This window comes from Mauremys mutica, chromosome 16 (assembly GCF_020497125.1).
Source record: "Mauremys mutica isolate MM-2020 ecotype Southern chromosome 16, ASM2049712v1, whole genome shotgun sequence".
Lineage (NCBI taxonomy): Eukaryota > Metazoa > Chordata > Testudines > Geoemydidae > Mauremys > Mauremys mutica.
Genome location: NC_059087.1, coordinates 27597493 through 27625143, shown reverse-complemented (window position 1 = coordinate 27625143; position 27651 = coordinate 27597493). Strand labels below are relative to the sequence as shown.

The following is a 27651-nucleotide window of genomic DNA, read 5'->3' as shown; positions in this document are numbered from 1 at the left end:
GGGTTCCACGCTATGGCGAGCGCTGCCCGGCCCCTGGCGCTCCGCGCCGCCTCCAGCCTGCGCTCCCCCCGCTGCCTGCGCTCCACGGCCGCCGCCGCCCGCCAGGAGCAGCCGGGGGAAGCGGCCCGGCCGCCGCCGCCTCCCCCTCCGGAGCGGGGCTCGGCGCGCGGCGGGACCGGCCCGCGGGGGACGCGCCGGGTGCAGCCGCCGCCGCCCGCGGTGCAGTTCGGGGACCCGCGGGAGGCGTTTCGCAGCAAGAGCAGCGCGGAGCTGGTGCGGGCGCTGGTGGTGCTGCGGCTCTGCGCGCTGGAGCCGTTGGTGGCGCGGAGCCGGCAGGTGAGCGGAGCCCCGTGCGCGGGGGGGTTCGGAGCCGGCTCGCCGGGGCTCGGCTGCTGCCCCGCGGGGCCGAGCTGGGGGCCGGGGGCTTTGGGAGCCGCCGGGGGTCCGGGCACCTTGGGGCTGCGCCTGTGGTCGCGCGTCTCCCGGGGTGGGAGTTGGGGAGAGGCGCTTGGCAGCAGGACAAAGCGACGGGGACCCCCCCGGGTCAGCCAGGGGACCCCTCGAGCCTGCGTGTAACTGATGCCTTCTGCCGCCCCCCCCCCATGCCCCCGACACAGGCCCCGGGGTTTCTCTGGAGCGAGGCTCGGGGGTCAGGGGCCGGTAGGATCTTGTCTTTAGTATTAACTTAACGCGTCTCAGCGGGTGGCCCTGTGCCTGGAGTACGGGGCGGAGACCTGGTTCCTGGGTCCTCCCTCGTCTCCCTCCCTCTGTCCAGATGGGGATCATGGCTTGGACCCTGTGTAGGGCAGAGCGGGCTGGTGTCCCTACAGCTAAGGCCAGAGTGCTGGTGTGACCAGCACTGGCTGGCCCCTGAGGTCAGGCTGCTCCATGGCCCTGCGGCTATTGGTGTGTCTGGGTCTTGGCTTTCCCCAGCACTGTTTCCTCACCTGAGAGCTAATGCGGAGCTGTTACCCCAGGTGTGGTGGGGCAAGGAGGTGCCTGCACCGAAGAAAGCGGTGTCTTACACGGGCTTTGTGTCTTGTAGCTGATGAACTTCAGCAGGAAGCTGCTGGGGCAGCATCTGTTTGAGAAGCTGATGAAGATGACCTTCTATGGGCAGTTTGTGGCTGGCGAGGACCAAGAGGCCATCAAACCCCTGATCCAACGAAACCGTGCGTTTGGGGTGGGCTCGGTGCTGGACTACAGCGTGGAGGAGGATCTGACACCGGAGGAGGCGGAGCGTAAGGAAATGGAGTAAGCATCTGAGCGCTTCTAACTGCGAGTTTGCAGACTGCAGGCAGTTAGAAGCAAAGCTTTGGGCAATGGCTATAAATACACACCAGGCCTCCCAAAGCCTGAGATCAGAACTGGGACCACCTTTGGGGAGCTCTTGTGGCTCATGAGGGGAGCAAGAAGATAGAGCTTGGCTCTTCAAACCTCCTGATGGAGAAAGGTGTCCCAGGGAGTGCTGAGAGCGGGGCAGAGCTAGTGTGTGGGGTGAGATGAACTAGGCAGCAGGTTGTCCTCCAGTAGTGGGTGTTACCTAAGGGGGAACCATCCAGTGAGGATTTTCCCCTTTTTTACTCACCTCTGTTATCCCAGGGCTGCTGCTGGCACAGCAGAAGGAACTATCTGATAGTGTGAGTTAAGCTCCTTTTTTCAGGCCTTGTTGCCCGGGCAGCCTCGTTATGAAAGGGAATGGCTGGAGCTTGCTGTGCCTGTGCTGAGCTTTCCCAGGGAAGAAGCACACCCCAGAACAAATGTGATGGCCAAGTCTTGATTTGGCTGCTTCTGTTCTGTCTTCTGGTCCCTTTGCTTTGTTTTCCTTTCCTGGCCTTGCTTCAGGCCCATGACAGCTTCGTCATCACTGTTCCTTTGTTCTCCCTCAAACTTTCCTTCAGGTTAAGATTTGAGCTGGTGACCTGGGAGACCGGTTCAGGCTGTTACACGTTCACTGCAGTCATTTCAAATCGTTCGCTCATTCACACTGTAGTTTGCCCTGCATGGACGTGCTGACCTTGCCTTCCTGTTCTGGTCATATTCTCCTCAGACTAGCCCATGTGTGAAAAGAGAACATACAGATCAGATTTCTAGCTTCCCAGGTGCTGACACCACTCTGCTTTGGCACCAAAAAGCCAGCCACCCCTTCCTCCAAAGGATTGTGTAGTTGGTGTGCTACTGAGCATTTTCCTTCTGGGACAGCATCCCACCCGCATGCCCTTTCCCAGAGACTGAGAGGTGGGGGTATAGAATTTACATGTTCCTTCCCCTGTGTGGAGAGAGCCTCTTTTCTGAGGACCCAATTTGAGATGCCTTCAAAGGTTCTGATTTTTAAGAAGTGCTGAACACCCACCCTCTGAAAATTGAGTCCCTAAGCTGTCTCAGGTTGGATCCCCAAAATCACTGGTCATTTGGAAATTCAGGCCCAGTGCATGTTATGCCCAGTCCAGAACCTGTGACCCAGTGCTCTGATCTGTGCCTCTGCTGTGGGATCAGAGCTGCATTTGGCAAAGCTGGATTGTCTCTGGCCTGTGGTGCTGAATGGAACCTGGGCCAACACAGCATGTGCTCTGAACCACAGTGCACAGGGTCTATGTCCTCCCTTCATGCAGGTGGGCTCAGTGCTGCTGAATCCTCAGGCCTGGCCTGGGATAGTTTGCTGTGACCTTGGTAGTGGGCGAGGACTAGATTACTATGGAGCACCTGGTGCAGTTGAAGGGAAATTGTCCTCTGCCTCCGCCTGCAAGTGCCTTGGACAGAATGTACCCTTTCAAATTTGCCAAGGGCTTGCCCTTCTTCCTGGGAATGCAGTTGGCCAATAGGGCCCATCCCCTTCAGTTTGATTGGCTGTCACAGAGGCAGAGCCTTTAGGTAAGCACTGGAGCTGCCAAGTTCTGTGCTGCTTCCCAGAAGGCTCAGCTTGGGTACCCCCTGCAGGCAGATCTAGCCTGCCTGCCTCTTGGAGCTGCTGCAGGGATCCTGCCCCATCCTCTCAGAGGTGTACTCGAGTTCTGCCCCAAAAGGACAATTTCTTGCAAGGTTTGTGTCCCTAGATTCCTAGGTGCTGGGTCTCAGACTGTTCAGAACAGTGTTTATGCAGGGCAGGGACGGTTGGGAAGGCCTGAGTCCTATTTTCTCTGCAGGGGTGAGCCACAGACCTGCTTTGCCAGACAGTCTTTGGGGACAGGAAGCTGTTGAGGCACCCACAGAAATCCTTGTGGAAGCTGCCCAAAGACCCAAAAGCAGCTAAGAGTGCACTGTACTCACTCTCACCCCCATTCCTCTTCAGGAACACTATTTACCCTGATAAATGGATGCAGGTGGGGCCACAGTTCATTCTCCTGCTGAGCTTCTTGTAGGTGTTTGCTACAGGTGCTGCTCTGATACCTCCCCATGGGATGGGTGGGGAGGACACTTTGGGGACACCTTGTCCACTGCCTGGTGGACTCCAAGCAACTTCCATAGAGCCTGGTCCTGGGCAGCTTCGTGCATCTGGCCTGCTGGGAACTCATGCATTTGCTCCCTCCCTTCCACCTCACATTACTCAGGAAAACTGGTTCCTCTCTCTCCAGGGTCCTGTGTATGTGGCTGAAGTGGGGAAGAGGAGGGGAGGCTGAGCCTTGGTCGGGGGAGAAGGATTTCAATCCACGGCATGTCTGCTGCCCCAGTCTGTTCTGGCCCCCTATGGAGAGTGGGGGGTTGGCATGTACTGGCTGTGAGATGGTGGGCATTGCTCAGCTCACCAGCAGCGTTGGCAGCAGCCCTACCTGGAATTCGCAGACTTGGTACAAAGGTGGCTGTGAAGGAACATCTAACAAGCTGTTTGTGCTTTTCCCCAATTAGACACATATCCGGTCTTGGCTCTGCCCTGTGCAGAGCTGTGATGTGTCCTGGCAATGGATTGTGCTAAGGAGATGCAATAAGTAACTGCACAGTGTCACTAACACAGGCCTGTAAAAGTAGCCATGCCCACCTGCCAGTGTCCTTGCATGTGGTGTCTGAGTTAATGGCAGGAGGATGGATTTGACTCATCCTTGTAGCAGTTCTCTCTTGCTGTTTCCAGCAGGTTGCTTTGCAAACAGCTTGTTTTCAGAGTCTTATGCAAGGGTGCAGGTGTTGCTGTCACAGGAATCAAATAGTCTCCCCGTACTGCACTCTGCTCTTGGATTGTTGCCTGCTCCTTTGTAGTGAATTGTCATGTCTCTGATCCAGGTATCCGTGCAGTAGCTGCTTCATGGAGTATTTTTCACACCCCTGAGCGACATGTTGTACTGTTTGACATAAGCTCTCTGCTGTCAGCATAGAGCGGCTACACGAGCAATATTACAGCGATAGATTTGTACTGCTGTAAACTCGCTAGTGTAGGCATGGCCTAAGTAACTGTACAGCAATGTTCATTAACTTCCTGGCATCTGTTTCTTCTCAGTGAAAGTTGTTAGTGATGGAGCATTAATCAGATTTAATGTTTCCCTTGAGACTTACCAACTAACTCTCTGAGATCAAACTTGACCTCGGTAGAAGCTACTCCAGATAAGTGGTGTTACACCAAACCCATCCTGAAGGTTTGTCTACACGACAGGTTACATCTGTATAACTTGTGTTGCTTGGGTATGAATAAGCCCGCCCCCCCGCAAGCAGTGTAAGTTACACCTACCTAAGTGCCAGCGTGGACTGCGCTATGTCATCGGGCGAGGTCTCGCAGAGGTGGATTTATTAGGCCAATGGTATTACTGGCACACTCTAGGGCACCCGCCTTTATCTAGTTCCCAGGGATCAAGGTGTGCTCTTCTGTGGGTTTGCAGGACCTTTTTATCAGTGAAAGTCTTGCACAGAAATATCCTTAACCTCCCTCTGTTCACAATCACAGAGCAGAATACACATGCTAAGAATACAATGCTGTCCTCACTGGTCCTGATCATGCAGGCAGACTTTACCTGTTGGCCAGGCAAGATCAGTCTCACCTGAGTTCTTGTTGCTGTGTAACTTTAGCGCCCTCGTGGCCAAGATGGAGTCTGCTCTGCAGGCAGCTCTGGCCAAGAGAAGGCGCGTACAGGAATGCAGCAGGAGAAATCCCTTCCACCCCAGGGGCGTCTATTCCGAACACCCACACCCACAGGAAAAGTACAATGGATAGAACAAAGGGAGGTATTTATTTACAGAGGGATGAGAGGAGAAATACCACAAGGGGAAATATAGGGGGAGCGGTAAAACAGGGCTGCATCCAAACCAAGGCCCCACGGGGCCAGTGGTAGCACAGTCTGGAAGGGCAGGCACTGAGCAATGTGTCTGCACACAGACTTCAGGAGGCCTGAGCAAAGTTCCAGTCCGGTGGTGAGTCTTGGGTGCTCCTGGTCGTCTTCGGTGCCAGTGAACTCTCCCCAGCAAACCCCTCCGGTGCCCTCTCCTGCTGCTGTCTGCAAAGCCCCACAGAGTGACCCCCTCCCCACTTAACTAGCTTGTTCCCAGTGCAGAGTCACCAGCCCCACGCACCTCTGGGCAGCCGTGATCCTGTCCTTGGGCGATTCCTCCTGGCTCCTGTCCTGGGCTGGTCCCGATTGGCCGCCCTGCCCTTCCCAGGCTCCAGGCAGGTTCTCTGCTGCTTCCTTTGCCAGGGCTGCGGGCTGCCCCCTCTCTCCCCTGGAGCTCCAGCTCCACCCCTGGAGTTTCCCTCCTTTTTTCTCACTGTCCCCCTCCCCCCTAGGAAAAAGATTTAAAGGGGCCATGCTCCTTAAACCCCAAAGGGGTTACACTGCATGTCAGGGTGGTGCATAGGATTCTAGCAGCCCTGCTCTGGGCTGTCTCTTGGAGGCGAGTTCTTCTTCCAGGTCTTTCCTTTTCCTTTTTTTGCCCCAACAGTCTCCTTGGAACCCAGTTTATATAATGAAACTGGAGTCCTGCTTGGCTATGCCTTAGGCTCAGGTTGGCCACCCCTGGGTTGAGAAGGAGCCAGAATTTACCAATGTACGTTGCCAAAGAGCCACAGTAATGTGTTAGCGGCCCCCCAACCACACACACACACTCTCTCTCCCAGTGGCTCCTGCCCACTGGCAGCCCCGCCGATCAGCACCTCCCCCTCCCTCCCTGCACCTCCCAATTAGCTGTTTCATGGTGTGCAGGAGGCTCTGGAGGGGGGAGGAGCTAGGGCATGGCAGGCTCAGGGGAGGGGGTGGAGTGGGGGCAGAGCCAGGGGTTGAGCAGTGAGCACCCCCGGCACATTAGGAAGTTGGCGCCTGTAGCTCCAGCCCTGGTGTCGGTGCCTATACAAGGAGCCGCATATTAACTTCCGAAGAATCACATGTGGCTCCGGAGCCACAGGTTGGCCACCCCTGCCTTAGCTGATCATTTTACTAAAACGTTACGCAGTTTTGTCCAATCCTAACATATTGCAAAACAATTCTTTGCCTAGTCATACCCCACCACCTTAGTTGATTTAAATCTTGCAAAATTAGTTATGCAACAAAGAACCAGACGAACAGGGAAGCAGGGACCATAGACAAGACAAAATAATGAAATAGAGACTTCACAACCACAGCTGTTGAGAAGTGATTCCTTGCTAGACAGAATACTATCAAGCAAGTTTTCTTTAGGCACCCTAAGATCTGTTTGGTGGTGGGTACTGTTAGTACGGGATTGCCTTCTTAAAAGCCTGATATTACATTGTTTTAAAGTAATGTAGATAAAATGTGAGGAGGTGACTTTGCTTCTTGGCTCATGGCTGCTGCTCTCCTAGTATGGTTGCAGAAAAGGCCTGAGAGCTTACAATGGGAGAGCTCTCTTCCATCGGCATAGGGCGTCTTCACCAGACGCATTGCAGCATCAGTGTAGCTGTGCCGATGTAGGGCTTCTAGTGTCGACTAGCGGGTACTCGTGTGAGTCACTGAGTACCACGCTAAGCCCCAGGTTTCAGGCATTCAGAATTCTTGAAACGTCATTTTTGAGTAAAAAGTGTCCAGCCTTGACGCTGTAAGAATTCCTTTGTGTAAGCTGGGGGGGGGAAGTTCAGCTGCTTGAGAACAAGGATCTGTGGGTGGGGGAAGGGGAGTATTTTACCAGTCCTTGAGACTACCCCAGCCCAGGCACACAGCAGAGCTGGCTGGGGCAGAAAGCTGAACACGAGATGGTTCTCACTGCCAAGGACATCTCGAGCATTCTGATGAAATTTTAGTTTTGATTTGGTAAAGCCGTGACTTTTGACAGTCACCAGCTGGACGTACCAAGTTCACTTGGCACGTGGCTTATGCTAAGCTGGTAATGGTGGTGCTCTCTCTTACGTGTGGCTAAGTTGGCTGTGCAGTGAAGTGTGATGATCGAGGGAGCCCTGCTCTGCACGGGAGCCCCACAGCTAAGGAAATTGATCTGTGTTTAGCAGTTGTCGGCTAGCACTCTCCGTTCACTTAGCACACAACCGGCTGCCCTTGCTGCCGGGGTGCTCAGTGCTAGAGCGAGGCAAATGTCGTGGAAATACTTTTCATAAATTCCATGCTAAATTTTTCTCAGTTCATGGTGCCCGTTTTTGCATCCTCTGTTTTGGAAAACATGAAGTTGAGGCTCCAGCCATTCCCATGTTTGTGACATCCACTTGGGCCATCGCTCGTGTGCAGAGTTCTGCCCAGAACACTATGGCATAGTCTGTCTGTGTTGGAGCAACAGTGACATGCTTTCTCCCCAGATGAGCAACTTCAGCTTCTGCCTCACCATGAGGCTTTCACCAAAGCAGAGTGGTCAGAATTAACCCACGAGCCAAATCAAAGACTGCGTGTGGACAGTGCTTTGTAACCTGGGCTGTTTATCTAGGGTCTGTGGCTCCCAGGGGAGCTGGGTCAGCCCTTTGAGTCCTGACAGCGTTCTTGGTGCTGTGTAAGAAACAAGAGCCTAGTTCACTATTCCCTTGTGCTCTTAGTGCTGTGGGCCTGGTTGGTAGCAGATCACACCCGCTGCACAAGGTGCCGGGCAATGGTTAGTCGAGCCCAGAGACAGCAGAAAGTGTCCAGCGAGTCTGGGAATCCAGTGACTTCTGGGGTGCCTGGTACGCACGAGGGGGGCCTCCCACAGGCATGGCCTCAAGATACTAATAGACTCATCTCCCCCCCACCCCCCTCCCGAGAGCCACACAGCGATACCAATGGCTGCCCGTTTTCCAGCTACCTAGGAAGCTCCAGCTGCTCCTCTTGCTGGGAACCTAGTAACCCTGAGTGTCACTCCGAGATTGGATGATTGTAACTAGGAACATCAGTCCAGGCCACTTTAACTGTAGCCTGCATGGTTCACGGCAGCCCCAAGGCACGTGGCACCAGAATGCCACCCCTGCCCACTCCAGGTTCAGGTCGCTGGCTTGGTCCTAATCTCTAAAGCCCCTGCTGGGCTGCAGCCAAGCCTCCAGAACACCTGGTTCTCTCTGACTCCAGAGACCACCGCCCTCATCATGGCACAGACTCCGAAGCCAGCGTGATGCTCTTGGCACTGGATCGGAGGCTCTCCCAGGGTGGTCCCAGGCTGTGGGGCACTGTGCCCAAGGAGATCCAAATACATGTTAGCTCTGCCCCCTTCAGAGCTGGGCTGTAGGATTTCACAAGTGGGGAAGGAATTGAACCACTGCAGCTGAGCCCTGGGAGATGAGGGGTGCTGGTGTTAGGTGTGTAATTCCTCCAAACCCTGCTGGATCTCTGTGCTAGTCTTGTCTTGAGTGTGCACGGAGCTGGCTGTTCCGGTGCAGGGTGTGTTGGTGTCGCAGTAGGCTGCTTTGCACTCTATTAAACGGGATGTTTTTTCTCTCCTGACAAGGTTTATTCCTTTGTTGCTCCATCCTATAAGATGTTGTGGGCAAATATTTAAGCAAGTCTGGGTTATCTGCTGTGATGGCTTTGCTGGCCGGGATTAACATTCCAAAAAGCAGGCTGTTGCCGGGCGCTTGTCTGTTTGTTCAGCTGGGAAAAGGATTTTCTTCTTTTTGGCTTTATTAAAAGGCAAAACCTGTTCTATCAATGCACCATTCTGACTAATACTTTACACACCCGGGCCAGAAACCGAAAAGCCGCACTGTATTATAATGCTGAAGGAATGTTGACCAGGTGGGCATGTCGACACATGAGCGCGCTCTCCCATGTTAACAAACCAGCAGTGAACTTCTTGCTGCTGGTCCGGATTGCGTTTCACTCAGCCTGGCACTGGGACACCAGGCTGGGCCCGTTTCACTTCCTGCGACTAAGCCTCTAGCAGCACAGCTGTGCTTGGAGATCCCAAGGGCTGGGCTACACAGTGTACAGATTTGAAAGCACATACAGTTAAGCCGGTGCAGCCCCTTAGTGTGGGTACAGTGAAGCCTGTGTAAAAGGTGCTTATTCTGCTAAATTTACGGCACTGAGCATCTTGTATGGGGATCACTGCACCTGTACTGAGCGGTTGCATGGCTTTAACTGTATCAGTCTCTGAACTGGGACACAACCTGTGTAGGCTGGTCCTACCAGCCTAGTGTCTGCATGTTGAAAAGTCCTTGTTTCTAGTGAAATTAAGAAATTGGCTTCACAGATGAAATCTGGGACCTTCCACCCCTGGCATGTCCCTTCCCCAGCCGTACTCGTAGGAGGACTCTGCCTTGCTGTATTACATGTCCCTTGCTCCCAGCTCTGTGGCTGTTCTCTCCAGGCAGTACCTCTGTCTGTTAATGCTGCCTCTTGACTCTTCTCTTTCAGCTTTCCCTTGGCAGGGGCGGTGCTGGTACTTGCAGCTCTCCTGGCTTGTTTGAATTGCCAGTGCTTCCTCCACTCACTGCCACAATCAGATTAATGCCCCCCTTTGAACTGGTGCCTAATGCAGAGGCAGGTGGGGTGTTGCCTATATTGCTCTTGCACTCGGCAGTGCCAGTGGCCATAGCAGAGAGCATGCAGAACGCTGAGTTCAGCAAGGGGACCCCGTGCTGCTGCGCTCGCTGCAATTGGACGGCTTTGTAGCTAGTTCATATGGAATTTCATTCCACTTCTAAACCAACCAGGACCCATGGCTGACCCCAGGGCCCCACCAGTCCTTCCCTCAGCTTCATGCTAGACCTAGCCACTTGTTTACATGCTAATCTGCCTTGCCTCTGGCCAAGAGGAGAGAGTCAAATTGACCAGAGGGAGTTTTGCATGAGGGCGGTCCCTCTCGCTGTCCCTATCAAAATCTCACCAAAGGGTGCCTTCCAGCCTTGCTGATGGCTTGTGAAAGAACATTTGCTGCATATGATGGGACTTGTAGTTTTTTGTATTTAGTTTACTAGGTTTTTCTAAAAAAGTGCATTAAAATTAGGGCTGTCGAGATTAAAATTAGTCATGATAAATTGCACTGTTAATAATAGAATACCATTTATTTAAATATTTTTGAATGTTTTCTGTTTTCAGATATATTGGTTTCAATTATAACACAGAATACAAAGTGTACACTGCTTGTTTTATATTTTTATTACAAAGATTTGCATTGTAAAAACAAAAGTAATATATTTCAATTCACCTAATGCAAGTATGGTAGTGCAGTCTTTGTCATGAAAGTTGAACTTAAAAATGTAGAATTATGTACAAAAAACTGCATTCAAAAATAAAACAATGTAAAACTTGAGAACTTACAAGTCCACTCAGTCCTACTTCTTGTTCAACCAATTGCTCAGACAAACAAGTTTGTTTACGTTCATGGGAGATAATGCTGCCCTCCTCTTTACCATGTCACCTGAAAGTGAAAACAGGCGTTCACATGGCGTTGTAGCTGGTGTCGCAAGATACTTGCGTGGCAGATGTGCTAAAGATTCATATCCTTTCATGCTTCCACCACCATTTCAGAGGACGTGCATCCATGCTGATGATGGGTTCTGCTCGACAATGATCTAAAGCAGAGTGGACTGACACATGTTCGTTTTCATCATCTGAGTCAGATGCCACCAGCAGAAGGGTTTTTTTTTTGGTGGTTCGGGTTCTGTAGTTTCCATGTCGGAGTGTTGCTCTTTTAAGACTCCTGGCAGCATGCTTCCCACCTCATCCCTCTCAGATTTTGGAGGGCACTTCAGATTCTTAAACCTTGGGTCGAGTGCTATAGCTGTCCTTAGAAATCTCACATTGGTACTGTCTTTGTGTTCTTAAATCAAACGTGATGGGTCATGATCACCCGAGACTGCTATAACATGACATATATGGCAGAATGCAGGTAAAGCAGAACAGGAGAAATAAAATTCTCCCCCAAGGAGTTCAGGCACAGATTTAATTAATGCATTATTTTTTAATGAGCATCATCCGCATGGAGGCATATCTTCTGGAATGGTGGCTGAAGCATGAAGGGGCATATGAATGTTTAGCATATCTGGCACATAAATAGCTTGCAACACCAGCTACAAAAGTGCCATGCGAATGCCTGTTCTCACTTTCAGGTGACATTGTACATAAGAAGCAGGCAGCATTATCTCCTGTACATGTAGACAAACTTGTTTGTCTGAGCGATTGGCATTGAAAATAATGCAGAAGAAAAGCAGAGGCAGGAGGAAGAACTAGGGCTGGGTCAGTGCTTGGGAAATGAACAGTAACTTGCTGGCACAGGGTAAAGCTTTGGGATAAGCAGCCCAGGGTGGTTCAGGCTGGTGCTGTTTGGTATGCAGACCCTGTGGGAGGGAGGTGAGGGCTTCTATCAGTGTGACACTTGTCACAAAAGTCAGGGCATTTGCCCCAGTGTCCAGCTGAACTAGAGTGTGGATGTTCTGGCTCCCCAGGTTCCCCTGCAGTTTCGTGAGGGGAATTTACTCTCCTCACCTATGGCAGTTTCTCCACCTCTGAGCTGGCTGCCCCATGGGGTGGGGTAGGAATCTCAGCTAACATTTTCCAAGGCACTGAAGGTCCCACTGATTTTCATTTGGTGGGAGGAGGTAGCTGCACATATCCCCTTCCCCGCCAGCAAAGTGCTCTGGGCCCTGAGGCCGAGGGAAGCGCTTCTGTGAATGGCCATTGCCAGAGTGAAGAACAGGAAGGATATGGGGCTCGTGGAGACCTGGCCTTTTGGCTACAGGGAGCTGACCCCTGTGAAGCCAAGCGAGCTGGTTGTGAGGGGGGTGCACTGTAGTCCCAGGGGGGCTCCTGGACTGCCCTGGTGCCTGTCTCACCATCTGCTTCCTTCCTCTAGCTCCTGTACCTCTGCATCTGAGAAGGAGACGGGGGGTGAGTGACACAACCGCTCCTAACACATCCTAGTTGGACACAGATCCATTGAGACTCTAGCCCAGACCATCCCCTCCCCAGCATGCTCCAGGGCTCTGGCCCTCACACCCTTGTTGTGCAGAAACGCCTGGGGCTCGAGTGGCCACTGGGTGGAAAGTACCTTGATCTGCTCATAAATTGAAAACCCAGGCACAGACTGTGTTTAAACTGCTCTGGGGGGGCCTCGGGGGCTCACATTGCTACGAAGCGGAGATCCCTGAGATCGGGCAGCTGCTGGGTTCTCACATAGGTGTTAAGGCTGGAACATCTAACCTGCTCTTGTGCATAGCACAGGCCAGGGAATCCCACCCCATGAGTCCTGCATCCAGCCCGTTGGCTTGTGGCTGAGGTAGAGCAGATCTTCTTCTAGAAGGACCTCGACCCAATGAAAATCTAGCCCTGGGACTTTCTCCTAGGGCGGGAGAAATCCCCACAGAGGCTTGGGCAGGGCTTGGTAAGAGTAAGGGGGCTTGTTCCAGGGACATGTGGGCTCTTGGCCATCTCCCCTCTGCCGTGTCTGCAGCACGCTCCCCCTACCTGTCCCCAGGTGCCACCCAGAGAGAGAAGCAGTACCTTGTGCATCGGGGGTTCGGGGACCGCCGGGACAGGGTCATCAGTGCCCGCACCTACTTCTACGCAGACGAAACCAAGTGTGACCAGCACATGGAGACGTTCCTGCGCTGTATCGAGGCCTCAGGTAGGCGCCCTGCATATGCCACCCCCAGAGTGCCCCTGTCGGCTGTGCCCCCTGGGAGCACCTGGCCCTGTGCCCCTCCCCCAACAGGCTGCATTGCCATCGGTGGGCCATGGCTCTCCGGGTGCCCTCCTGCTGCGGTCTCTGGAGGGTACCCAGCAGGGGCGGAGGGCAGATCTGCCAGCTCACATGGGCTCTCTGAATTCCTCCTCCCTCTCTGGATTGCCCTGGGCTGCTTTCCTTTACCTGCCCTGGAGTTTGGATGCTGCAGCCGCCTCAGCTCTCTCTGCCTTTGTTTAGGTGGCAGCTCCGAGGACAGCTTTTCGGCCATTAAGCTGACGGCTTTAGGGAGGCCTCAGTTCCTGGTGAGTGACTGACTCTCAGTGCCAGGGCCCCCACGTGATAGCAGAGGGAGGGGTGCTCAGGCTCAGACAGGCTCTGGGAGTTACTTGGAGACTGTTCCACGTGGCAGGAGCTGCAGAGGCGGCGGCTCTGGTGTGAGAGGACAGAGGCCCCTAACACTAGATGAGGGATTTTGGGGACCAGATCTGCCTCGTTGTGCTCATCGCAGGCAGCACCCCACTGCCTGGGCTCAGTGCAGTGAGCTGGGTGCCAGGCAGGATGGTCCCTCCCATCGGGTGCATGCCAGGCACATGCTTACAGACTGTCTGTCCGTGGTGCTCAGTTGACACCCTGGGGAGGCCGGTATCCCGGTCAGGGCAGCGGCTTGGGCCTCAGTCCATCCCTGGAGAGTCAGAGCTCCCCTGATGTCTGGCCCAGGCCTCGCCTGATGTAGAAGGGCTTGAGCTTGCCTCTTGCTTTGAGGATGGAGATCTAGCTAAATCCTAGGTTAGCTCACTAGGACCCCCTGCCTAGCGTCAGGTTTAGGGGCCTTGATCTTTACTAGGAGGGTAGTGGGAGGTGCCAGCACTGTCCGGTTGGGTGCCCAGCAGGGCCAGGCCTGCTCACTTGGCGTGGCAGAGTGCCCAGCACCCCTAGGATACAATCACAGGGTGGGGGAGCTCTGAGCCATCCCGGCTGGGGAGAGGAGCAGGGAGCTCACCCTGCGGTCTGCCCCCCCAGCTGCAGTTCTCGGAGGTGCTGATGAAGTGGAGGAAGTTCTTTCACCAGATGGCTGCAGAGCAGGGCAAGGCCGGGCTGGCTGTGATGGAGACCAGGCTGGAGGTGAAAAAGCTGCAGGTGAGCTAGGGGCAGCGCTCCCAAAGGAGCTGCCTCCCCAACTCTGCCCCAGGGGCATCTGTGCTGCTCGTGCCCTGGGTGCATCACCCTCCTGGGGGACTGTGCCCCCACCTTTCTCGGGGGGGGGGGGGTGAAACACCTCGGAGCCTTGGATCAAAGCACTGGGGAGGGCTCTGAGTTCCTACAGAGAATTCTTTCCCAGGCGTCTGGCTGGGGGGGTCTCACCCCCATGCTCAGGGTCTAGCTGATCGCCATATCTGGGGTCGAAGGAATTTTCCTGGAGGTCAGATTGGCAGAGACCCTGAGGGTTTTTTGCCTTCCCCTGCAGCATGGGGCACAGGTCACCTGCCGGCTTGAACTTGTGTAAACGCTGGATTCTTTGTAACTTGAAGTCTTTAGACCATGATGTGAGCACTTCGGTCACTCAACCAGCAGTGAGGGGTCTATTGCAGGAGTGAGTGGGGGAGGTTCTATGGCCTGTGATGAGCAGGACCTCAGACTAGATGTTCAGGATGGTTCCTTCTGGCCTTAAAGTGAGAGTCTGGGAGGAGCATCGTTCTGGTTCCATGCCCAGTGACGGAAAGAGCGTGATGTAGCAGCCAGTAAAATGCATGCCCTGTTCCTCCCTAGCCAAGTAAGCTCATTTCTGTGCATTTCCCCCAGTCCTTCCCCTGGGCTGGGGTTGCGCTGCAATCCCCATCCCCCTTCATAGGTCCCAGTGCACCATAAGTCTCCTGAGATCCATTGTTGCCCCTTCCAGGCAGAGCAATGGGAGGAGCCCCTCTTGTGCTGGTACCAGTGAGGTCTGTCCCAGTTGCTGGTGCATGTGCCTGCATGGCTCAGCACCAGGGGAGAACCCTCTGGGAAGCACTGAGTGGCTGTTTGGTGCCTTTGACCCCATGGGGGCTGTGTGGTGTGTGGGAACCGGCACGGTCCCACCCCAGCCATTGCCTCGGAGCAGGGTCACGACTCAGGGTAGAGTCCAGGCCTGCAGCGCAAAAGCAGCAGGGCTGCTGCTCACTGCAGCGTTTGGGGACAGCAGGTGGCAGCAGGGACTCTGACCTGCTCCTTTCTCATTGCAGGAGACCCTGGCGAACCTTGGGATTGCGACCAAAGCGGAGAGCCAGCACTGGTTCACCGGCGAGGACCTGGGCGTGTCTGGGTGAGCTCCCTCCTGGCCGCAGCCAGCCTGACCCTCTGGCCTTCCCGGAATGTGCTGCAGAGTGGGGAGGGGTGGGGGTGCCCCAGAAAGGAGCACGTGGAGGGGTCCCAAAGGCTTCCATTTCAGCCAGTGTGTGCTCTGCCAGAGAGGGACAGGGGTAGGAGGCAGAGAGGGGAGCTTCCCAAATCCTAGAGCAATGGCTTGGGGCAGGGGTCCTGGGAGAGGCTGCCTTTCTCAGAGGCCGGGGAGCTGCACTGGGAAGGGGTAAGAAGCGGTGGTGGCCCTGTTTGTTGTGGGCATTTTGAGGGGCATGTTACTTCTCGGAGTGGCTTGGGTGGAAGAGTTTGCCTGGGTAAGTAGCCAGAGTTGCCATGCAGCTCCTGCTGCTCTGCCAGGCTCCCTGTGACCAAGGACAATCCCAGTGCCAGGACCTATGCCCAGGGAGCTCTGCTGAAATCCCCCCAAGATGGGTCATGATGGGCAGCAGTGGGCTCTGGGTCACTAATCCATCCTCACTGGTACACGCCTTGGGGAGGCCTGCTGGGGTTGGGGCCAGTCTGCAGCTTGCTTGGAGCTGGCCCTAACACGAGTCTTTGTGGCTGCAGCACTGTGGACTTGCTGGACTGGAACAGCCTGATTGACAGCCGAACGAAGCTCTCCAAACTGCTGCTCATACCAAACACGAAGGTGGGTGAGCAGCACTATTTTGGCCCAGGGAGAGCCCCAAGGGAACCCTCCTGAGCAGTAGAGCTCCTCCCAGGTAATGGCATGGGACGCTGCAGCTGGAGAGCTCCATGGTACTGTGCTGGACTGGGCAGGGGGCACCATGCATCAGGCCTGCCGATGTTTTAGCCAGTCAGTTCTAAAACTCCCAAGTATCCGGGATCAGCCAGTCACACGGGAGGCGCTTCCTGTCAGGCACTTCATCCTGATACTTGTCTGATAAATTGATTGCATCCCATTGCTTCTACTTACGCCATGCACCATAAATTCTCTCCCCTTGGGGTCTTCACCCGTCAGCACCAGGTTACCCTCTTTCTCCATCATCACAAAGGGGTTAGGAGGGCTAAGAGTTTGTATTGTTGCATCCCTCCATGCACTGGGCTGCAAGGACCTGCATTCCTGACCTCCCCTTGGTCAGTGACACTAGCACTAGCTGGGGAAATGCTCAGAGGGCCTGAGCTCGGGTCTTGGCAGGTAAGAGAAGTCAGACCTCTTATTAATGCGTCATTGCAAGTTTGAGGTGTGCTGGCTGAATGTGGAAGAGGAGCCACGGGTGGGACACACTGAACTTGATAGAACTGAGCCATGCAGAAGAAAATCCAAGAGGGAATTGTTGCCTGAGCTATTGATTAGATCAATTTGTTTTCCCTGGTTACCACGCTAGAATTTGGTAGGTTCTTGACCCAGGATCAGGCCTGGTATTATCAGAGTTCCTGGTTTGGGAGCCACAGGAGGCAGGATTGCCACACTCGCACTTCAGCCATCGCACTGTTTCTAGTTTTATTAATAGAGTCCAGAGCCACAAACACACTAACCCTGTGAGGCAGCTAGAGATAATACAGATGGAGCTGAGCATCCATAGACTCTCACCATCCTTTGAAAAACCGCCTCGGGTGTTAGTTATCTTCCTCATCTTCCCCCTCACCATCCTCAAGAGCCACACCTCTCAAGCCACACAAGCTGGGATACAACTTGTGTTATACCGACACCGCTAGGCCTAATGCATATTCAGGAGGGGCTTCAGCATATTCAGTTCCACTAGGCCTAATGCATATTCAGTTCCTCCCCCTACTAATTGGGTGCCCTTCTCCCATAGTCTTTTACCTCAAGCTTGTTAGCATAGATGTCAGATAATTCCCATGACATTCTTGGAGTCAGACATCTGCTGATGTCCCTGACTAAAAATATCCCAAGATGGTATCAACTAGCATGTCATGGTTACAGCAGTTTAGTCCCTACAGCACTCTGCCTTGTGCTGTCTTATGATCTAGGGTTATTCTCAGTTAGCTACTCCTGGTAAGGCTTTTTAGGCCTTGGGCCTTGATTAGTTTAGCTAAGCTACTGTTTTACAGTTGTTGAGGCTTGTAAGCTCATTGCATTACTGCCTTAACTTACACCTATGCCTCACCTAGCAAGTACCTTCACCTGTAGGCTACAACGGAGCCATTGGAGGCGAGGGAAGATGACCACAACCCTGTTTCGTGGTGGAGTACTGAATTAAGGTTGTCTGCAAATGAAAGGGCCAAAGACCTAGGACATGACTGTGGGCACCCCACCTTCAGGAGCCATCTGGGAAGCACTCTGCTTGCTTGTTACAGGCATTCGGGGGAGTGCTATTTGAGAGATCTCTGGCTAAGCCAAGACTTGAATTTGGGGCCGGGCAGAAGTGAAGAGAGCCCTACAGGAGCAGACATGGATGTAGGCGTCTTCTGCATTGAAGTGATGCTCAGGTGGCGATCGGGAGCTGGTAGTGGTAGGGAGGGGTGACTGGGTGAGGCACCTGTCAATACTCAGTGCCAGTGTGGGTGATGGTAGAATGTTGCTAGCTGCCAGATGGGTAGGAGTAAAGCCGGTGGCAGGGCCCTTGTCTCCAGAGGGCAGTAACAGGATGAAATGGCCTTGGTTGATGCCAGGCTGGGCTCTGAGGACAGAACTTGAACTGGATAGAAGAGATGGTTGGTCAGATGTACATGGTGGTGTGTGCAGGTGCACTCCCAGGCTAAGCAGAGCCCTGCATGGGAGCAGGCCTGGGGGGAGGGGTGACTAGAATCCATCTGCCCTGGATGGAGAGAGGACTCTAGGGTCCTCTCTGAGGCCCCAAGGGTCAGTCCTGGGGCCAGTTTTGTTCAATATCTTCATTAATAATCTTGAGGATGGCATGGACTGCACCCTCAGCAAGTTTGCAGATGACACTAAACTGGGAGGAGTAGTAGATACGCTGAAGGGTAGGGATAGGATACAGAGGGACCTAGACAAATTAGAGGATTGGGCCAAAAGAAATCTGAGGTTCAACAAGGACAAGTGCAGAGTCCTGCACATAGAACAGAAGAATCCCATGCACTGCTACAGACTAGGGACCAAATGACTAGGCAGCAGTTCTGCAGAAAAGGACCTAGGGCTTACAGTGGACGAGAAGCTGGATACGAGTCAACAGTGTGACCTTGTTGCCAAGAAGGCCAATGGCATTTTGGGCTGTATAAGTAGGGGCATTGCCAGCAGATCGAGGGACGTGGTCATTCCCCTCTATTCAGTACTGATGAGGCCTCATCTGGAGTACTGCATCCAGTTTTGAGCCCCACACTACAAGAAGGATGTGGAAAGAGTCCAGTGGAGGGCAACAAAAATGATTAGGGGGCTGGAGCACATGACTTATGAGGAGAGGCTGAGGGAACTGGGATGGTTTAGTCTGCAGAAGAGAAGAATGAGGGGGGATTTGATAGCTGCTTTCAACTACCTTAAAGGGGGTTCCAAAGAGGATGGATCTAGACTGTTCTCAGTGGTGGCAGATGACAGAACAAGGAGTAATGGTCTCAAGTTGCAGTGTGGGAGGTTTAGGTTGGATATTAATACACTTTTTTCACTAGGAGGGTGGTGAAGAACTGGAATGGGTTCCCTAGGGAGGTGGTGGAATCTCCTTCCTTAGAGGTTTTTAAGGTCAGGCTTGACAAAGCCCTGGCTGGGATGGTTTAGTTGGGGATTGGCCCTGCTTTGAGCAGGGGGTTGGACTAGATACCTCCTGAGGTTCTATGATTCTATGATTGCTGCCTCTTGGGCTCCAGCAGCTCAGAGCCATAGCAACGCTGCAGTCATGTCCCTGCTAGAGCAAGGGAGCTGGGGCTTGTGGGTTTCAGTAGCTGAGCTGTGCTCTAATCTGCTCTTCCCAGATGAGGAGGTGGAGTAGGGAGAGAAGCCTGAGCATCCACCTCAGCCCCACCTCTGCACAGCCCAGTGCTGCTGGGCTGGCCTGAGCAGAGAAATGTGTTGGACACTCACCAGGCTTCTCAGCCAGGCCTGCCGGTGGAGCCGTTCCCCTGGCATGGAACCAGGGCAGGTTCAGGGCTAGGGGTGCAAGGGTTCTCCTCTCTCAAACAGCTTCTTGTGGGGCTCCATCCTGCTTCCCCAGCCCTGGCAAGTTAGCAGCTGCCATGACCCCAGGCACCTCACCCTCTACACCCTTTCTGTAACATCTGGGGAACAGCAGCTCTGGCTCCCAGTCGAAGGTGGCAGGTGCACAGGGTTGGTGAATGGGGCTGGGTGGCTGCCCCTTAGTCTGGAGCATGCTGGTACTCCTAGGAACCCGATCCCATCTGGGCCCCCTCCCACTGCACTTTGATGCAGACAGTTCAGCACACGATGCTTGTCCCATGTGCCTGGGGAGGGAGTGGGTAGCTGCATGGGCTCTTGGGGTTAGCACTGGTCCTGATGCCTTGTGCCATGTCCTGCTCTGCACCCTGGGTGAGGGAGGGAGGGCTTAGGGTTTGTAATGCCCAGGCTGTGGCCACAGGGGTGGGGTAGCACTGAGGCTGTCTGGTGCTTCTCCTTTCAGACTGGCCAGTTGGAGCCTCTGCTCTCGCACTTCACCGAAGAGGAGGACCTGCAGATGAAGCGAATGCTGCAGAGGATGGACGTCCTGGCCACGGTTAGGAGCTGCCCTGCCTGTACCATCATGGGGGTCTTGGTGGGAAGTTCTCCGAGCCGGGGAGAGGTAGAGTGGGCCCTGGCCCCACGGGGAGGGAGATGGACCTGCTCACCCATACCCCAGCATGGCCTCGGTGCTCTCAGTGGCTGTTCGCTGCTGGGCTAGGGTCACAGGGCTCTTCTAGCAGGTGTTCCCTGGAGGCATTGGCCTGCAGGTGAGAGTGCTGCCATCTGCAGGACCTGTGCAGTACTACACACAGCAGTGGGCTCGGCATTGGCCCTGCAGACTTCACCTGAGCAGAACCTGTTCGCTGCTTGTGGCCTGACCTGAGGAGTGTCCTTCCCCTTGCAGAGAGCCCTGGAGCTGGGAGTGAGGCTGATGGTGGACGCTGAGCAGACCTACTTCCAGCCAGCCATCAGCCGGCTCACCCTGGAGATGCAGCGCAAGTTCAACATGGAGAAGGCTGTCGTATTTAACACCTTCCAGTGCTACCTGAAGGTGAAGGTCTGGCCGGTGTGAGCTGCGGGCAGGGGAGCTGGGGCCCAGCGGTGTGCGGGGTGCAGCCTGCATGCCGGAAGGGCTCCAGATGCAGTGCTGATGGCAGCGCTCCAAGCAGTGGTGGCAAGCAGTGGGGTGGAGATGGGTCACGCTGCAGGAGGAGCGGGTGCTTCAATGGCAGCTCAGTCTCAGGGCAGAACTCCAGGAGCAGGCTTGGAGCCTTGCTCCTGTTCTCCCCACACCCCTCCCCCCGCGCGCCCCCGCCCCCGGACAGCACATCAGTGCAGGGAGCGACTGCTCCTGGCTGCGGATGGCACCGCTCCGTCTTTCCGCTGCAGGAGGCGTATGACAACGTGACGATAGATGTGGAGCTCTCTCGCCGTGAGGGCTGGCACTTCGGGGCCAAGCTGGTCAGAGGCGCGTACATGGAGCAGGAGCATGCCCGAGCTGCCCAAATCGGCTACGAGGATCCCCTCAACCCTACATATGAAGAGACCAACGAGATGTACCAGAGGTAGGGGTGCCAGAGCTGGGATGCTGGGGTGAGGAGGTGGTGCCCTGGGCACTTCCCTGTGCCCACATGTGATCTGTCCTGCAGGTGCCTGGACTACGTTCTCGAGGAGATCAAGTACAGCCAGAAAGTCAAAGTGATGGTGGCATCGCACAACGAGGACACGGTGAAGTTCACCATTCGCAGGTAGGTGGCAGCATGGCAAGAGCAGTGGGTGCCAGGCCTTGAATAGGGTGGGAGGTGAGGCTGCAGCAGAGCAGCTGCGTGGGAGCCTAGGATGGAGATAGCAGGGGCTGCTGTTGCAAGAAGACATTGAGCGGTGGCAGCAGAAATGTGTGGGTGACGTTTGCACAGCATCCGACAGCACTAGGAACGGGCTGGCCAGAGCTAGGGAAATGTGAATGGCTAGGCAGCAGTTCTGCAGAAAAGAACCTAGGGGTTACGGTGGACGAAAAGCTGGATATGAGCTGACCATGTGCCCTTGTTGCCAAGAAGGCTAATGGCATTTTGGGCTGTATAAGTAGGGGCATGGCCAGCAGATCAAGGGATGTGATCATTCTCCTCTATTCAGCATTGGTGAGGCCTCATCTGGAGTACTGTGTCCAGTTTTGGGCCCCACACTACAAGAAGAATGTGGAGAAATTGGAGACAGTCTAGCGGAGGGCAACAAAAATGATTAGGGGGCTGGAGCACATGACTTATGAGGAGAGGCTGAGGGAACTGGGATTGTTTAGTCTGCAGAAGAGACGAATGAGGGGGGATTTGATAGCTGCTTTCAACTACCTGAAAGGGGGTTTCAAAGAGGATGGATCTAGACTGTTCTCAGTGGTAGCAGATGACAGAACAAGGAGCAATGGTCTCAAGTTGCAGTGGGGGAGGTTTAGGTTGGATATTAGGAAAAACTTTCACTAGGAGGGTGGTGAAGCACTGGAATGGGTTCCCTAGGGAGGTGGTGGAATCTCCTTCCTTAGAGGTTTTTAAGGTCAGGCTTGACAAAACCCTGGCTGGGATGATTTAGTTGGGGATTGGCCCTGCTTTGAGCAGGGGATTGGACTAGATACCTCCTGAGGTCCCTTCCAACCCTGAGAGTCTATAATTCTAAAGGGGCTGGAAGGAAGAGGGCCTGTGCATGGAATGGAATGGAATTCATGTACCTTCTTGTGCAGTTAGGAGAAATGGAATTGGGTCCTGGAATGTCTGGCAAATATGTCAGACCCTGGCAGAAGCAGCTTTCAAGAAGGGACTTTCCTTGCTTGCTCTGCAGTGACCTTTCTGGCCTGCGGGTATAAATCTGTTAGCTCAGACCGGTGCTGAATGCCAGACTCCTGGGTTTTTGTATCAGTGGGAGTATGAAGGCTAGTGACTGCAGATGTTGCACAGCGGCCGGATGAAGATGTGCTGGGGTGGTAAACTGTTCCAGGCAGCCCTAAGTGCTGAGCAGATGCATGGGTGAGGGCATGCAGCTGTTCCAGGGAAGAGCTGTGCCAGGCACTCTGAGGGGATGGGCACTAGTTACCCAACTCTGCCATGCTTCTCTTGCAGTCGGCTACTTTTTTACCCTATGGGAAGTTGTTAATCCAGGCCTGTGGGCAATAGACCTCTGGAAAAGGAGCAGGATTCCCTGACCAGAGGCTGCTTCACTGTTCCTCCAGCTCACTCTGTCCTTCTAGTGTAGCATTTCCTTTTACTATTATTATTATATGGAGATATACCTATGTCCTAGAACTGGAAGGGACCTTGAAAGGTCATAGAGTCCAGTCCCCTCCCTTCACAGCAAGACCAAGTACCCTGACAGATTTAGGGATCTGGGGCAAAAATGGCCCCCTCAAGGATTGAACTCACAACCCTGGGTTTAGCAGGCTCAAACCACTCAGCTATCCCTCCCCCCTTCCTGCTGGGCATCTCCTGGTGTGACTGTGTGGTGCTTCCATTGCAGAATGGCAGAGCTTGGCATTCATCCCTCTGAGAAGAAGGTGTATTTCGGGCAGCTGCTGGGCATGTGTGACCAGATCACCTTCCCTCTGGGTAAGTGTCTGGTGGGCCCGAGGAGGGAAGGGGTGGGGTTTGCTGTGCTGTTTTCAGTCAGTGAGTAGAGAGCCAGCTGGCTGCCTTTTTTTTAAAAGGCCTTGAACAAGATCTCTCATGCGTGATTACTAAAGAGACGAGTCATGAGGTAGGAGGCTAGGTGTTATCATGGATCCGAAACTGGCTGAGAGTTAAAAAAAACGGGGAATTAAGTTGCTTTTATCATGGCCAGAAGTGAAGAGCAGGTGCCAGAGGCTGCTTGTGGCGCGTGGTTTAATGATCTGGGAAAGGAGCCAAGCAGCAAAGTGATGCAATTTGCAGAGGCCCTAACTTAGGTTAGTCAAGTCAAGCATGAGCGCGGTCGCACTTCCGAGGGGCCTGGCTAGGCCAGGCAAGAGGGCAGCTCAGTGCTGAGCAATGCAGGAGAGGACACGCTAGCTTGTGCACCTTGCCATGTTGTAACGAACTGTGTGAACTCAGGATGGGCCGGTGTATGTGGCCAGCTCACTGAAGATCTGCTCAGTGCACGGCTGTGGTCAAGTCCAACAAGATCTTAAGGCGCATAAGAAACAGGACGGAGAATATAGTCATAAGTCATTATACAAATCCATGCTTGGCGCATCTGGGTCCTGCGTTCTGTACCTTTCACCCGATCTCAAAGGATATTGCACCATCAGAAGGGCACAGAGCCAGGTGACAATGACCAGAGGCAGGAAAAGCTTTGGCTGAAGAGATGGAAGAGACGGGCACTGGTCTCCTATGAAAGGAGATGCATACATAAGGGACACTATAGAAGTGTATAAAATGACTGATCTAGAGAAGGGAGATTGTGTGCTTGTCCTCTGGATTTTCCTTGCTCTGGTGCTAAGACAATGACATTGGAAGGTGACAAATTCAAAGACTAGGGGGGAAAAAACATTTCATTCTAGCTGTAACGAGACTGTGGAACTCACTGCCACAGCGTATTAAGGCAGAGAACTTAGCCACATTCAAAGGCTGTTGGACACTTCTGTGGGTAACACATAGCCAGAGGAGTTGAATTAAATTTAAAAAGCTCAAGAAAAGACATCAACCCCCCTGCTTCTGGGTTGGAGCTCACGGACTCCCCTGGGACAGGTGCCTATCCCATCACTACCTATTGTGAGGTGTCTCGCACCTTGCCCTGAAGCAGGATACTGGCCTAGTGGGACATAGTGCTGACCCAGTCTGGCAATACCTGTGTCCCCACTGGCCTGGCTTCAGGAGCTCTGCTGCACCTTCATGGTGGAACCACTGGCTGCTCTGAATCACTAAAGTTTGTGGGACAATTGGAAGAGCTGAGTCAAGTGGTTTCTTCCCCCCTTGGCCTGTGTAAGTAGCCATGGCATCAAATCCCATCCTCCTGCAGCATGTTAGCGCTCGCCAGCATTCCTCTGCTATCTCTACGGGGAAGAGGAGGAAACATGCATGATGCTGTGGCTACTGTGGAACTAAATCTGCATGGGAATGTCGTGTGAGTGGAGTTGTGGTGTGGTGTGGTTTGCCCGTGGCACTGCAGATCTGCCCGGCGCTGCTCCACCCTTGCGTTAGCCGCGTGTGGGACAGAGCTGTCTGCACTGCCTGGGCTGGCACAGGTGAGGAGTGCCAAGGCGCTCGGTAACGGTTCACGTGCCTGTCACTAATGCAGTGGCAGTGCTGGGCTGTTGCTCTTCATCCCACTGGAATCACAGCAGTTTCCTTGGTGAGCTGAGGGGGGATTGGCCCCTCCAGTCTCCTTCAGCCAAGTCACTGGCCTGCTGGCACTGGCTGGAAAAGACCAAGCTTATGTCATAACTTGGGTATTCTCTGCCTCTCAGGACTACTGAATGATTGAGACATGTTCTCTATGGCTCATCTTCCTCTGCTCTGCTTCAGGGGAGAGTCACTTTGGTTCAGACTGGAGTCTGAACCATTCTCTCAAGTCCCTTTGGTACCTTCAGAGCACTTCCAGAATTGTCCCTCCGCCCCATAGGGGCTGCTCTCACTCCTCCCTGCATCCAGTCTTGCGGTCTCTGCATGAAGCATGAAAGGGTTCAACGTGCTGCAGTCAGACTGTAGTGAACGTGGTGGGGTGTAACACAGGAATGAGAAGAAATGGTGTTAGCAGGTCATGTAGGGTGGCTCTTTCCCGCTGGGCTGCCTCAAGGCCAGGGTGCAAATTCCTTTGCTTGGGACATTGAAACGAGAGTCCTCTCTGCAGTGCGTAACTTCCAGAGGCCATGGAGGTGGTCTGGCTCAGAGGTGGGCAAACTTTTTGTCCCAATAGCCACATTGGGGTTGCAAAACTGTATGGAGGGCCGGGTAGGGAAGGCTGTGCCTCCCCAAACAGCCTGGTCCCTGCCCCCTATCTGACCCCTCCCACTTCCTGCCCCCTGCTCCTTGTCCCCTAACTGCCCCCTCCCGGGACCCCCTGCTCCCAGTCCCCTGACTTCCCCAGTACTATCCCCACCCCTGCCCCAGATAGGCCCCCCAGGACCCCATGCCTATCCAACCTCCCAGTCCCCTTACCGCCCCCCACACAGAACCTCCACCCCATCCAACCACCTCCTTGTCCCCTGACTGGCCCCAGGGACCCCGTGCCCCTTATCCTACCCCCTGGACCACTTACCATGCTGCTCAGAGCAGCATGTCTGGCAGCTGCACCGCCTGGCCGGAGCCAGACACGCTGCTGCTCTGCTTGGCAGGAGCGCGCAACCCCCGCCACCCAGAGCACGGCCCGTGCAGCTGTGGGGTGGGGGGGGGGACAGTGGGGCAAGGGGCCGGGGGCTAGCCTCCCCAGGCAGGAGCTCAGGGGCCAGGCAGGCCGGTCCTGTGGGCCAGATGTGGCCAGCGGGCTGTAGTTTGCCCACCTCTGGTCTAGCTGCACTAGGAGCAGTTCCAAAGTCTTGCTCTGGGAGGCCAGATCCTGAGCTGGTGTGAACTGGTGTCTCAGCAGCCGATGGAGTGGGGTTGATTTGCACTAGCACAGATTCATGCCCACTGTATCATGTAAGTTACCTTGATTTCTGTCCTCAGGGCAAGCAGGTTATCCCGTCTACAAATACGTTCCCTACGGCCCTGTGAACGAAGTGCTGCCGTACCTGTCCAGAAGGGCCCTGGAAAACAGGGGCTTCATGAAGAGAGCCAAACGCGAGCGGGAGCTCCTCTGGAGTGAGTTCAAGAGAAGACTGATCACTGGCAGCCTCTTCTGTAATCCAAGCCACTAACCTGCCCTGCCTTGGGCTGGGATATAGACATAGAACCGCTGCCATGCTGCAGCAAATGTCCCAGACAGGCAGACCTAGCGGCTTTCTAATAGAACTGCTGCTGTTTTTCTCCAACTACCCCTTTCCACCAATCTCCATCCTCCCCGCAGAGGCCTTCTCCCGTGGCAAAGACATTCTCTAGTGCATTACTATCTGACCTGCACCAGTGACCCTCCAGTATGGGGCAGGCCCATGTGGGATGGTTCAGGAGCAGCCGTTTCCTTAAGGACGTGCTTACACCCATGCAGTTAAATGTTGCCCTAGGACACCGTTGCCTCTCCGGGATTTAATACAACTGCAGAAGGGCCCCCAGTTAAAGGCAGGGCTTTGCGGGAGAGCAGCGATGGGTGGGACTCTCAATGTCACTGCAGGCCAAAGCCACCCACTTGTGACTCCATCCATCTTCCTGGAGCTGGCAAGATCCTGTTGCTGGCTTCTAGGAGGATGGATGGCATGCCCCGGGGTCAAAGGTTGTCATCAGAAAGCAGTTGTAGTTGGGTGCTCCCCAGGGTGAGGTGAGGACGGTGGGTGCTGGCTGTTCACAATGTAGGGGGAGGTTCCATCCAGGCAGCTCTGTGGCCTGCACGGTGCTAGGGGTTACATACCTCTTGAATTGTGGCCTCACCACGGGGAGTGTCCCTGGTTTACAGATAGGGAAACTGATTAAGTGACTGGCCTGAGGTCACACAGGAACGAGTCGAGTAGAGCCAGGACTGGTTCTCAGGCTAGTGCCTTCATCACCCGCCCCCCTTCCCTCCCCAGGCTGGGCCAGCCTAGCTGTCTAAGGTGGGGTGGGGATTCAGCTGAGGGTGGACTTTGCTCTGTGAGGGGGTATGATGGGGGTTGTAGATCACTAATGTGCAGATTGTTTGACGAGCTTGAGCTGGATTTCCCTCTGCTGGCTGGGCCAGCTGCCTTCAAGGGGTGGAACTCCAGTCCATGACACTTGCAAAGCCTCCCCCCTGCCCTCACCAGCCAAAGCCTGTAGGCCTGGTCACTCGAGCCCAGGGGCTGCCTAGCTGCTGGAATGTGTATGTAGGGTGGGGGTGATGCCTCTCCCACCGGCTGCTCAACCTGGCTGTGAACAGAGTCTGGGGGGCAGTGCGGCTGGTCTCTGGGCACAGACTGCACCCAGCCGGCGCTTCCCTTGTCCTGCAGCTGACGGAGGAAGGGCGGGTGCTGACTGCAGCACAAGGGGAAGCACCGTGCTTGGGAATGCGGTAATTTGGTGGGGTGGGGCGGTATGTGCTGCTGTTAGAACTGGGGGTTTGATAGGTGGCCCAGCTGTCTGTGCTGCTGGGTTGTCTTGGAGCTCCGGGTTTGAAAAAAGAACTGAGATTGTATTAAACCGACCCCCGTTCCCAGACCTGCGTCGCTGCTGTTTGTTCGGCCGGAGAGCCTGGGCTGCAGGGGAGAAGGACCTGCCCCCAGGGCTGGCTTAGAGCAGTCCTGG

At 54.5% G+C, this 27651-nt stretch overlaps 1 protein-coding gene across 2 annotated transcripts; it reads left to right on the top strand.

Annotated features, from left to right (window-relative positions):
- Window positions 1-27564, top strand: LOC123351093 (proline dehydrogenase 1, mitochondrial-like). 2 transcript variants are annotated; one of them, XM_044990277.1, is made up of 14 exons: window positions 1-336; window positions 1046-1254; window positions 12130-12164; window positions 12751-12900; window positions 13198-13262; window positions 13981-14097; window positions 15180-15259; window positions 15865-15946; window positions 19809-19901; window positions 20253-20399; window positions 20738-20913; window positions 20998-21096; window positions 22847-22935; window positions 25969-27564. In XM_044990277.1, the coding sequence occupies exons 1-14, from the start codon at window positions 13-15 to the stop codon at window positions 26157-26159; spliced, it is 1857 nt and encodes a 618-aa protein (XP_044846212.1). In that variant the 5' UTR covers window positions 1-12; the 3' UTR covers window positions 26160-27564. The 2 variants fall into 2 exon arrangements, with proteins under 2 accessions (XP_044846212.1, XP_044846211.1); XM_044990276.1 differs by lacking the exon at window positions 1-336 and adding an exon at window positions 559-660.
- Window positions 27565-27651: the final 87 nt, after the last annotated feature.

What these genes read in the sequence shown, in the direction of transcription:
- LOC123351093 (XM_044990277.1), top strand. Translation starts at nt 13, where the DNA reads ATGGCGAGCGCTGCCCGGCCCCTGGCGCTCCGCGCCGCCTCCAGCCTG. An exon ending in TGGTGGCGCGGAGCCGGCAG is followed by an intron (nt 337 to 1,045) that starts GTGAGCGGAGCC and finishes TGTGTCTTGTAG; the next exon opens with CTGATGAACTTCAGCAGGAA. An exon ending in TGCTCATACCAAACACGAAG is followed by an intron (nt 15,947 to 19,808) that starts GTGGGTGAGCAG and finishes TTCTCCTTTCAG; the next exon opens with ACTGGCCAGTTGGAGCCTCT.